The sequence below is a fragment of the Choloepus didactylus genome, chromosome 1 (genome assembly GCF_015220235.1).
Source record: "Choloepus didactylus isolate mChoDid1 chromosome 1, mChoDid1.pri, whole genome shotgun sequence".
NCBI lineage: Eukaryota > Metazoa > Chordata > Mammalia > Pilosa > Megalonychidae > Choloepus > Choloepus didactylus.
The window spans coordinates 20324787-20337648 of NC_051307.1; the positions used below are offsets into that span (position 1 = coordinate 20324787).

General features: G+C 34.7%; 1 protein-coding gene across 1 annotated transcript; it reads right to left on the reverse strand.

Annotated features, from left to right (window-relative positions):
- Positions 1–362: 362 nt before the first annotated feature.
- Positions 363–10891, reverse strand: N6AMT1 (N-6 adenine-specific DNA methyltransferase 1). Its single transcript, XM_037826524.1, has 6 exons — positions 10743–10891; positions 8553–8639; positions 7696–7786; positions 5425–5508; positions 2002–2143; positions 363–1001 (listed from the first exon to the last, which is right to left on the reverse strand). Exons 1-6 carry the CDS (start codon positions 10874–10876, stop codon positions 895–897), a joined length of 645 nt encoding a protein of 214 aa, XP_037682452.1. The 5' UTR covers positions 10877–10891; the 3' UTR covers positions 363–894.
- Between the last annotated feature and the right edge of the window lie 1971 nt (positions 10892–12862).

Below are 12862 nucleotides of genomic sequence, written 5' to 3' on the forward strand. Positions count from 1 at the left end.
TAGGATCTGTATTTTTGAAAAGCTTCCCCAGGTGATTCTGAGAGTAGCCAAATTAAAAATAAATTCTAGATTCCTCCTACTCTGCTCCTACACAATCCTGCTTGTTACTTTTGATAAATATATTTTAAATGGTGTAGAAGATATGGAAGAAGAGATTCCTAAATTTAGGTAAAGGTAATTTGACATTTCTTAAAATACAAATGTGAGCTTTTAAAAATTTGATTAACCTAAGAGTGGTTTAATTTATAGAATTATATAGAATTTTCCATAATCTAAGAAAAAAAGTAGAGTGCTTTGCAATATATATGCCAGAAGAAAACAGAAATATGCGAAAGGAAAAAGATAGGAAAAAGTTGATCAGGAAAAAGACAGGAGGCAGAAGGAATTCTAAATATTAGAAATAGAATGGAGACAAAAAGAGTAAATTAAAAATTTTTTAAATGAAAACTTTTAAATTATAAAAATATTACATCATCATTGTACAAATGCCAATGTACAGAGTGAAAGTTCCTCCATTCCCACCTGTTACTGTTTATCTTCTGAGACCTAATATATACATACAAACATACCCTCTATCTGTCAGTTTTTCAAAAATATACATATAGTATAATACTGTTCTGCAATTTACTCACTGGTTTTAAATGGCTGTAAGTTCAGTAACAGGAGTATACTGTACTCATTTAATATAAATGCAACTTTTACATATAATATACATATTTACTTGTACAAATATTTCCAAAGGCCTAATTCCTGGGTGAAAGGGAATGCCACCACCCTTCCACCTTTTTCTGTACAACAAATTTCAAATAATTTTCCATGCAAACCAAGGGATGACCAGTCTAAAAATATGCTGGATGCATTCAGTTTTCAGTAGCTATCAGCACACCTTGTGTATCAGGATTTGGTGAACTTAAGGACTGAAAGAATTTCTCGGCCTGCTTGTCTGGAAAGTACAGTGGTGCCTTGTAGACCTTTGTTCTTCATTGTTTTCAAAATTTCCTCTAAAATGAAAATTAAAACAAAATGTAAAATCCAATTAAATCATTCGGTGAAGTGTGTATGATGAATAACTAAACAATGCATACGAAGTCAATTTCTATGTCAACTTGGACTTTAGAAAGATGGGAGCACTTTGTATTTTCAAGGTGTTCCTGAGGATTCTAATCAGACTGAATGGCCTGCTTTGCAGTGGTAGCTCTCACTGGATTCAACAAAAACATTAATTAGACTTGTTATTACAGCAAGTGATAATCTTTTTAATTACCTGGTACCAATCACTGCCCAAATCCTTATTTTTGGATTAAAAAATGTCAGCTATAGGGTGGGCAAACTGAATATTTTCTATCACATGGTGACAGTAAGTGAAATAGCTTATTTCTTTCAGGAGTATTTTAGAAAACAAAACAATCCTTTTATAAATAAATAAAACTAAAAATACTGAACTAAGAAGATGGAGTTACCAAAAAAATAAAGAAAACTAGTACTTATGATGTGATTTGGAGGCTGAGGATATAAGGTGTAAGATAAAAATCAAACTTTAGATGCACAGAAAAAGATAAGAAAGATTATGGTCAATTTACTTAGAAAACAATCTGAAAACCAAGACATAAAAACTCATACCATGAGGCAGCTTTCATGATAAAACTTCAGATAAACAAAAGAGAATACAACAGAATTTTCATGGAGACTAGGCGGTGGAGAGAAAATTCACAACACTGAAGGTGAGGTGTTTAGAAGAAGAAATTAGAAGGGATTTTGTATTTGAATGTTTATAAATGAAGGGGAAAACTGGCTCCCCCCAACCCACCACAAAAGATAATACTTTTTAAAACCAGAAAAATCTACATCTTACAAATCTCTCTCCTCTTTCAGCATGAAGTTATATCTGTTATTAGCTGTTGTCAGTGATTAAATTCATTAACAGCCCAGGATCCTTTATGAATTTAGTCTTCTAGATTATTAACAAAGTAAATGGCTAAAAGATAGACTGAGTTGTATTACCTGGGTTGTTTTCTTTAACTGTAACTAAATAGAATAATCCTCTTGGTGAAAGTAGATCTGAAGCCAGTGGAAAGAATCTGTCCATGACTTCCCGACCATTTCTGCCACCAGCCCAAGCTGCCTCTATTCCGTGACTTCCCACCTGTGACCAATTAGAAAGACTGTTTCTCTGAACTGAAGTCAAGTTACATTTAGAATCACACACTAAATCTTCTGACAAATAACATTCACTATGCAGTATATATTTTGAATTTTACTGATGTTCAAAATAATTGGAATGAAGCATGGATTCTGACTCCCTAGGCTGAATCTGAGCTCCACCTTTCCTAGCCTGGGTGATGTTGGGCAATTGGCAAACTTCTTTATGACTTAGTTTCCTCTTTTGTCTGTGAAATTAGAAAAGCAAGAAAAATTATATTTAAAGAGTTGAGAACAGTGCTCTGCAAATAAGAGCATACTAATAGTTGTTATTACGATGTTTAAATTGATAGACATCAGTAATTCTTCAACTTATCATAGAAGAATTAGAAAGAAAGTAAAAATGAAAGCTTTATTATAAGAGATCTACTTCACAGAAACAAAGTTTCAAAATGTCCTAGAAATGAAACCCATGGGAGTTTATACAGTATGCAATCATTATAGATCTTTACCATTGTATACTGTTTTCAAAATGAAAAATTTTGAAGAAATCACCCAAAAATTACTTTAACCCTAACATAATTATTTTCTTTCTATTCCTTCTATGGTCTTTGTCCATAATTTTTTAGTTTAAACAATTTTATATACAATCATGCCTCTGCTTTTATTCATTTAATCTGACATATTTCTCCATTAAAATTTTCTTTATACCTATAACCATACATACATATAATTTTACAAAGAAGTTATGTTCATACACATGCTTTAAAAAGCTGCACTTTTTCCTTTTACTGTTTAACCTGTCTGCCCCTCCTCTATCCTGCACACACACACACACACACACACACACACACACACAGACATATAGAAAGGTTTTGTGTTTCTGTCAATGTTTTACAAAGATGGGATTATATTCTGCATTTTTATCTGCATCTTGCTCTTCTCAGTCAACAATGCCTTACGGAAAGCTCTTCACATAACCTTGTATATCTTCTAATTTATCTCCAATCTTTTAATGGCTGCATAATATTTTATGAGAGCAAAGTACCATCTTATTTAGCCATTGATGGGCATTCACTATGTCTATTTGCTCAATTTTCTTTTTATCTATTTCTCATTGTTCCCACACCTGTGATAAGCTTCTCGATATAGTTTCCACAAAGTTAATCATATTAGGAAATTTATCTAATATGTTCTTCTTAACAGTTATTCTGTTCTTCTTTAAGATTCTCCTCCTGGAGACTTCCCTTTCCTAGCATCCCTAGAATTCCCTTTGCTATTCCCCTGGGGTGAATTCCCTCTTTTCCTGGGTTTCCTGTCCTCCTCTTTCTTCATTACTCCCTTGTTTTGGTGGAACTTATTCCCTTGATTTTTCATCAGGTAAAATGGTCTGCTGACAAAGTGCATGGTGATGACTGCCTTTTCCAAGCCTGTCTCTTGCCACTATGTTCCAGTCTGGACTAGGACCTCCTGTGCTGGACTTGTTTATATGCCTCCCCAGGGATGCTCAACCATGTTTATCTGCCTAAGACTAGAGATAACCTTCCAGGAAAACGCCTGGCACCAATCACATTCTTAAGGGCTACAGACAGGTGATTTCAATCTTTGTGAAGAAGGCTCACTGAACTCCATCACCATCTCATGTCAGGAGACATGTGGTGGTCTTCTGTTTGCTTGCTACCTTGGTCTCCTGCTGCACCTGCTCCTGATCCCTCAGAGATCACAGGTACAAACAGCACCTTATCTCATGTTTCTGGATGTACTAAGTTTGAGCATATTTTCATATGAACAAACTCCTATTATTTGTACATTCTATCTCCTGGCTCTATTCTTTTTATCTTTTACCTTTTTGATTTCCTTCCCTTTATTTATCTTCATTTCTGTGGGCTGAAATATTTTTCTTCACGTTTCCAGATCACTGATTCGCATCTTGATAGAGACCACATTCTCTTTTAATTCATTTCCCAGTGTCTTATTTTGTAAAACATGAGTAAGCTTCAGGAAATCTTTGCTGTGCTACACTTTGATCCTGCTCTCTAGCTAACTGCTCAGGTCACGGAAGAGAAATCACACTAGCTCTCTCTGCTGGGGCCACAACAGAACCCAAGGCATCGCCTACATGCAATCATCTGTGCAGGTCCCAGCAGCTGCAAGGCTCAGGAGAAGCACATAGCATTGTGCTAAGAAACAGGAGGAAGGAAGCCATTCAGGTCACCACATACCCAGAATCTTCTCTTTTCATTCACTAATCTTCCCAGTAGTATAGATGTGATATACCATGATTTACTCAACTGTTTGTCTTCTGTTACATATATAGGTTCACATTATTTGCATCATAAAGATGATGCAATGAACCTATTTTTTGTGTGTGTGTGCGAATTTTTCTATTGCTGAATGATTTTCTCACATTAAAATTTCAAGGACTGAGATTACTGGGCTGAAAAATTTTATCCCTCTTGATATTTATTTCCATAGCGCTTTTCCAAGGAGTTTTATCAAGTTGCTTTCCCCTCAAATGCTGTTCACCTTATGGCTTCCTTCCTTCCCATATAAGTTCATATGTCAGCAGGGCTACAGCTTCTTATTTGTTTAATTGCCACTAGCATTGACAATGGCTGTATGGGTCTTTCCCATCTTGGTAGAGGTGACTGTTATTGTTTGTCAGCCTTGCCAGAGAATAAGCATCAAGGAATTAAAAAACACACAATAATTCAAAGGAAAGCTATCCCAAATCCATTATTAAACTTTGCTTGCCCTGACCATTCTCTCTTTAAATTGGGAAATGGTTAATACAGTCTATCTTTCAATTATGGAGATTTTTAACACTATGTACTTTCAGATTATTTCCTTTCCCTAGCTGAACTGAAAATGGCTCTCCTCCCCTACTTTCCGGTAATACCTGTGAAAGGAAGAAACCTATTTTATGGTGAAGTCGGACAGTGGGAGATTTTCAGAAATAATTCCTTTGTGAATTTAACCTTAATGAAGAATATTTGTTTGGCAAATTTGTGATTCATAATATACACACACACACATATAAACACATTTAAACACCAATGCCCTGATCTGGATGGGATTTCTAAAGATAGATATAGGTCAAAGTTTGCATTTCCATTAGTTTTAGGTTTCTTTCCTATGCCTACCAATAGTATCCGATTACTGACAATCAAGAGTAAAATCTGAGCAGTTTGGGTTAACAGCAGCTGATGCAATCTGATGAAGTTCATTTGATTTTAGAATCAAAATAGCCAAATACATTAATAATTAAATTTTGTTATGTCTCACCTCTTCAGGTGGAGTCACTGCGTAGGGGGGATTAAACACCAGAAGGTCGACTTTTTCCTTCAACCTTGGTAGCAACCCTTTGACCTAAATGTATTCAATGATAATCAGAATTTTAAACCGGACTCTGAATAAAATATAAATAAATAAATAAAATCTTTAAAAATACTTTACCATGATTTTAAAGAAAATGTGTTAGACCACACTTCTTACAGACAGAAGTGGAGATAAATACTTGTACATTTTCATTCAGAAAAAGATTTTTACATTTCCATTTCATTAAAAATGAGGAAATTAAACTGACTGTCAGAATGAATATATAATGTTGAGCCAAGTTTTTGCACTTCGACAGCTCATATGTTCACACTCTGGGTTCACTTTTAGAAGCTAAAATAATAAGGGAGCAAGCCCTAATTCTGTACAATGTTCTGTACAGAACATTGTAATTGTAACTTGTATTGGCTAAAACAATTCTATGTTAAGGAAAGAACAACTGAAAATCTTGGGAAAAAACACTAAAAATAGCAGTTGTTTAGCATTTTACCAATCTTTTAAACTGGGTACAATTTTCTATGGATCAAGAAAAACGTCTTTTTAAAGTAAGTACATTTAGGGCAAAATGCCATTTAAACTATTCCCTTGAGTTAAATAACTAAATGCTTTCACAGGCATAGTAAAATAAAAACACACATAGATTTCATTACTATTAATTATGGACACATCAAAGAAACAAGTTAAAAAATTTAAAAATCAAAATCACCATACTGATCTCATATAAATCACTTCAGTACTTTTCTTATTATCTAGTTTTTAATAGCAGTAACTACTTCTACTAAAATGTCAAGATTTTCTTGCATCTTTGGTTTAATTCCTTCTAAGGTGGAAAATCATTTGTGAATTAAAAAGCAGGAAGTTACCTACTCTCATGAGTGTAAGGCTAATACAGATCAAGAAGCACAAGAAAACATTTTATATTTCTTATGCCCATCTGGTACATGCTATTATGATTTTTGCTTATAAAAAGGCATTTCACATTTATAACTAAAATAATCTGAAATTACCCAAGGCTTACCAACATAATTTAAAATATTTAAAAAAAACCTTGCAACTTAAAAATGCATGTGGTGTGTTGGGGATTGAATCATGTCCCCAATAAAAGACGTGTTCAGGTCCTAACCCTGGTCCTGTGGGTGGGAACCCATTTGTAAATAGGACCTTTAAAGATATTATTAGTTAAGGTGAGGCCCAAACTGAATGATGGTGGGCCTGAATCCAATATGGCTGAAGTCTTTATAAACAAAGGAAACTGGACACAGAAAAGGAAGCCACAGGGAGCAGCCAAAAGCTGGAAGTGAACAGAGAAAGATGCTGCCATGTGCATTGCCCAGGGACCCCAAGGATTGCTGGCCAGGAGAAAGCAAGCCTTCTAGCCTGAAACCATGAGCCAATAAATTCCTGTTGTTAAGCCAACCCACTGTATGGTATTTGTTTTAGCAGCTGGGAAACTAAAACAAGGTGTAACTTGTTAAAACTATGGTTCCGTAGTTGTCATTTGCTTTTTCACCTGCCCAGGACCCACTCCCCCTTTCTTCTAATTACATCTTCTTGACTTTTATTGAGGAAGCTCTACCTCCTTTCATTCTCAATCCAAGTGCCTTACCTAGGATTTATCTCAACCCAGCTCTTAGGGTAGGAATATGACCCAGACCTAAGCCAATCATCTCCACAGTCCATCCCACTTTGCCACAGTGAGAGACTGAGAGATAGGCACATGATCCATGTGGATCCAAAAGAAATTCAATGTGGAGCTGCTGCTAGAGTAACTGAGTTACTTTCCTTGGGGGTTGCTAAAAAATAAGATATAGATAGCCAAACATCTTGCTATCATGAAGGGAAAGAGAGATTCTGAGAGCTGAGAAACAGTTGCCTATAACATCATTTGAGCTCCTGGAACCTGCTGTGCCTGAAGCTATGAAATCTTGGAATTTCCAGCAAGAGAAACCAAACAAATTCTTCTTTTTATATTTAAGTCAGTTTGAATTGGGTTCTGTTACTTCGGATGAAAAGAAGCCTGACCTATATAAGCCAATATAAATTTCATTTGGATTGCAGAGAAGATGGAGCATATCAGTCTACAATTTATTTTGTATGGGGTATGCTGTTTAGTGGGTTAAAATTTAATTAATTACTCAAAGTCCTTCGACCTAAATTATCTTGACCTTAACTTATTTGAAAAAGAAATTTATTATTATTGGAGAAGGATTAATAGCTCACCAAATCTGTAATTACTGGTTGAATGTGGACTTTGTTACAGCGTGCTGTCTCCAGGGTACAAGCTGCTGCATTAGGGTTGATATCGGTGCACCTATAAGCAGAAAATGAATAAAAAGATTTCCTATACCCATGAGGCAAATCTGTTACTAAAAAATTCAAGGAATGTGCCATTTCTTCTACATAGAGCAGTTTTAGAAAAAAAACAGAATGTTTTAATAATGGCAAAGAAAAGAGACAAAGATTCAGCATAATGATGAAAAAGATTGTTATACTGATACACTGTCCAGGAGAAGACATACACACATGCACACACCATCTCACAGAAATTATTAAATTATGATATATCTAATGAAGGAATACTATGCAGCCATTTCAAAAACGAAATTTTACAGGAAGTTTTGATGGGGAAAGGCCCAAAATATAATATTAAATTAATTACATAGGAAATGAAAAAAAACAAAACTGGATAGAAACATACTTTGACCATGTGTTGTAAATTTTATAGGTGATCTAAGTTTTGTTCTTTATACACTAAATTCTCTAAAAATATTTTAGTAACTTTTGATTTTTTTCTGAAAATGAAATTATTTATCTAAAAATAGATTCAACTTTAAAATGACCAAAAATTATGTAGTATTTTTATATGATCCTGTAATTATGTAGTATGATGAAGCAGCTTTGCATAAGCAGATACAATTTCTGGGGGAGCATAATTTGCATTCTGGTCTTTACTATATTTAAACAAACACTATCAGATACATATTATCTGCTTTCAAGAATTACTTTATTTAAACCACCAGACTCACAGTGAATTCTCTCAGTGGATATTTGGATGAATTTGATACACTTACACTTACATGTACAATGCCTGAGGACCTATCATTGAGGCTAGGAATACAGATACCACGCCAGACCCTGACCCTACTTCAAGGCATATTTCCACTCTAAAAACAGAAAACAAAATAAATATTAGTACAGTAGGATCAAAATGTACTTCACAGAGGATAACTCCCATGCTAGTTTTAATGTATATTTTTATTTCTCCAACATCACTACTCACCTGCCAATATACAGAAATATAAAACAAATTTGTAAATAACTTACAACCACTTTGTGCTCAAGTTGAATATTGCATAATTAAAAATTGTTAGAATTTTGGGTAATTTATCTTAAATCCACAAAACAGTAATTTAATACAAAAGGTGGCTTTCAATTAATTTCAACATAACATTACATAAGAACTATGGAATAATCATGTTAATTTAGGGTAGAAGTAATAATAGGAAAGACAGTCCCTTCCCATAAGCTGCTCATAGTTTAGTATTTCCTAAAATGATAGCATTAGTAATATTACAAAAATTTGAGATTTTTCTCTATCATGTTTTAAATATGTAACATTCATAAGTCCATCAGCATACTTAGAAAAAAATAAGTCCTCCATTCTACTAACAGATTTAGAACAGCAAATAATTCCCATATTTGGACAGCTATATGCTGAATTGGATAAACAGCAGAATATCTGATTTTACAATGTTATTAATAATCTTAGAATGCTCTTATTAAAATCCTCATTCTACGTATTTTATCGTTCAATTAAATTTATTTCCTCACTTACAATCTTATACATACATCAAAAGCACCAACTGTCCCCTTTACAGAGATAGAACTGATGGGATTCAGGGGCTTCTCTAGCTGTCCTCCTTCCACCTAACTCCTCTAAAGGACTACCCAACAAAAACAAACATTAGGAACTTCTAACTTTTGGATCCTGTCCACACATGTGACAAGTCTTTATTATGCTGTAGTAAGGTCTGTGAATCTTACCAAGGAGCTTCTATTTGAATATAACTACTATGGGCTCATGAATAATTAGAATTCCAAGACCAGAATTACCCAAGATTTTATAACAAAATCAGCTCTTTTTATAGCATACTTTGTAATACAATTTGTGCTCATAAATCTTTCCGAGCTATCTTGAGAATAAAAGACAAGTTATAAACCAGTACTGTTCCACTCTACATTCCAGCAAACCCAATAGTTCCATCTTTTACAATGAAAACCTAGTCTAATAAGAGTTGGGGCATTTTATATATGTAAAAATCTGACAAAGTTCAAATGGTATAAATGAACACAATATAGATCTTTGAACCCTGCCAGCTGGTTTGTTTTATCCTGAGAAAACCCAGGTCAAATCTTGATCCTTAAATAAATCGAAATACCTAAATTCTTTTCATTTAAAAACAAAAACAAAAACAAAAAAATTAGTGTAGGTATTCACTCTTTTTATGCTATTAATTCAAAATCTATAGTGAGCATAAGTCATTTTTAATATTTATAAGGTGCCACGGTAGATTCCATAGGCTGAGCTGTCCAATAAGGTAGCCACTAGCTACATGTAACTTTAAATTGTTTATTATTAAATGAAAAATTCAGTTCTTCAGTCGTACTAGCCACATACGAAGTTCCCAGTCACATGCGGCTAGTGGTTACCCGCTACCGTATTGGGCAGCGCTGCTACAGAACAGAATGTTTATGTGTGGGTAGACATCTTTATAAAACATTCCCCGATTCCACTTATCTCACAACCTTATTTCATTTTTCTGCTCTTCAGTTGCAAAAGGATGCTTTTCATGTACTGAGTAAATCAAATACCATGTGACTTTTAATATTTACTAAAAAATTTTAATACTACGAAGAAACAATGTTTTCCAAATATTTTGTTTATGAACGCCTGTTACAATATCGTTGCTCAGAGGCAGAGGCCCTTCAGCTTAACAGCGGAAAGGATACACATCATGGTATGGTAGGAGGCCTAGGGCTAATGCGACCAAGGCAATACCTTGGCAAAAGCACAACCATTCCTGACACTCTTCATTATGTGTATCTCCAGGAAAATCCTCATTTCCAGCGTTCCGGTGTCAATCATCAAGTGCCCAGACACCGCCTCCTCTGGCTGAGGGCGGCGACTGCCCTTTCCCCGACCCTCAGCCGCCGCCTAGCCGGGGAGCGCCAGCCCTCCCTCGTGGGGCCCCTCGCTCTCCTCGCACCCCGCGAGCTCCGCCGCCGCTGCCTCGAGCGCGTCCAGCAGCAGGAACGTGTCCTCCGCAGGCTCGTACACTTCGCTGAAGACTCCGCGCCCCACGTGCCCGTACAGAGGCGTAGGAAAGCTCAGCGCCGCCATCTTCCTTCTCTTGGATCCGCGCGCATGCGTCGACTACGCGCGCGTGCGCGCACTTTCGCCCGCCGGTCGTAGGGGCGGGGCGCGGCGCCTGGGGTTTTATTAATTCTAACGGCTTGTGAGTAGCTACTCTTAGAATTTCGAAGTAGATGTAATATAACCCACAAGTATGAGCATTTGCTTCTTCAGAATAGTTATACTTACTTCACTGTATGTACTAGGACCTGATAGGAGGCATCCTTAATTATTTGTGTCTTTAATGGGAATGTTTCTATTTCTTCATTCTAATGACTTTTAAAAGTTTTCTTCTATTGTTAGTTTGCAAGGATTTTGAAAAATCTGTAATGATACTAAATTTTACTGTCTTTTTTTTAACATCGATTAAAAGGTAAAATTTTAAATTTAAGATTGAGATTTTTTCTCTTTTTTTACGGTAGACAAATACATTTATTGCCTTCCTAATGTATCATGAATGCGCTCTGTTTATAAACCTTACTCAAGCAAGATGATGCATTTTTCTCTTAATGCCCTGTTGAATTTGGAGTGTTAATCTAGCTCTGTTTTGTATCAGGATTATCTAAAGTCACAGGAAGAATTACGACACTGTTTCTTGTACATTTGGTTGAATTCACCCATAAAACAGGCTGGGCTTTGTGCCTTTTTAAACGGTTCCTTCTCTGACTTTTTTTGGGTATCCTCTATAGGTTGTTAGCCTGTTCAGGTATTTGCATTCTTTTTGTGTCAGTTTTTGAAATTTGTTTGCTAATAAAAAAATTTTTACACCTAGTTTTTTTAAATGTGAGAAAAATACAGAAAAGTACTTGGATTACATTGTTAAAACCCTTTATGCCCACACCAGAATTGACAGTTATTTATATTTTCTCATACTTGCTTAAAATATTTTTTAAATACAGGAACTAAAATATTACAAATGATATGGATGTTCTTTTTGTCCCTCCTCTCAGTTCCATTTCCTTCACTCTTAGGTAACTTCTCTCATGCATTTTGTGTGTGTCTGTTTAACCCATGTTTTTATACTTCTCTGTTCATATATTTATCCATAAAAAATATATGGCATTGGTTTATGTGTTTTAAAATTTGCATACATGGTGATAAGTGGGACATATTCTTCAAATTTCCTTTCACTCAACATGATGTGATATTTATATGCTTTGATACATAGAGTGAATTTATTAACTGACATATGGTATTCTGTTGAATGAAAATATGAATGTTTAAAATGTATTCCATTATTGATTGACATCAGGTTCTTTCTAGGTTTTTACCTTTATGAAAAACACTGTAATTAACATTTTGGAAACGGTTTCCTCTGGTCACGTGCAAAAGTTTTTCTAGAATTCAACCCAGAAGTGGATCACCTAGATTGTAGTATATGCATATTTTCAATTTAACTAGATGTTGTGAAATTTCTTTCCAAACATATAGTACTTATTTAATCTTCTGCACTTCTTGGACACCTTTTAGTATTTTTATTTAAGTTGAATTGTTGTGATTACTCATTGAATAATTAGTAATTTCTTCCTTTGTGAATTGTCCATTCATTCTGCTTAGTTTTCTTTTTAAAATTTTGTTTTAATTTTCACCAGTGTTGTTATATGCATAGTTTAATAGGCCACCTAACTCTATCTGATTTATTATGAAAAAAGCAGTCATCTTTAGCATGCACACACCAATTTCTCATGTTGCATTCTCTAGAGGTAACAATTTTCAACTTTAAGCTGTTTCTTTTGGCATTTGTTTCCATAACTCTATATATCAAGCATGTAATGACATCACTTTATTTTTGAAATTGAAGCCTTATCTGTTGAGGTCCCATAATAGATGATAAAGATTTCGTTCTCTGTCATCTCTGCTGGCCCCCAATTTTCCCAATACAGAATAGTTGTATTATAATTTTTTAAACATCATTCTGACTATATAAATGTTATGTATCAATACTAATTCTTTCTTGCAGTTTGTTTTGCTTTT

Bases quoted from the DNA above. Each gene is read 5' to 3' on its own strand.
- N6AMT1 (XM_037826524.1), bottom strand. From the start codon at position 10,876: ATGGCGGCGCTGAGCTTTCCTACGCCTCTGTACGGGCACGTGGGGCGC. The intron at 8,640-10,742 runs GTGCGAGGAGAG...TTCTGTTTTTAG, and splicing joins GCGGCGGCGGAGCTCGCGGG to AGTGGAAATATGCCTTGAAG. The intron at 7,787-8,552 runs GTAAGTGTAAGT...TTCTGCTTATAG, and splicing joins GGTCCTCAGGCATTGTACAT to GTGCACCGATATCAACCCTA.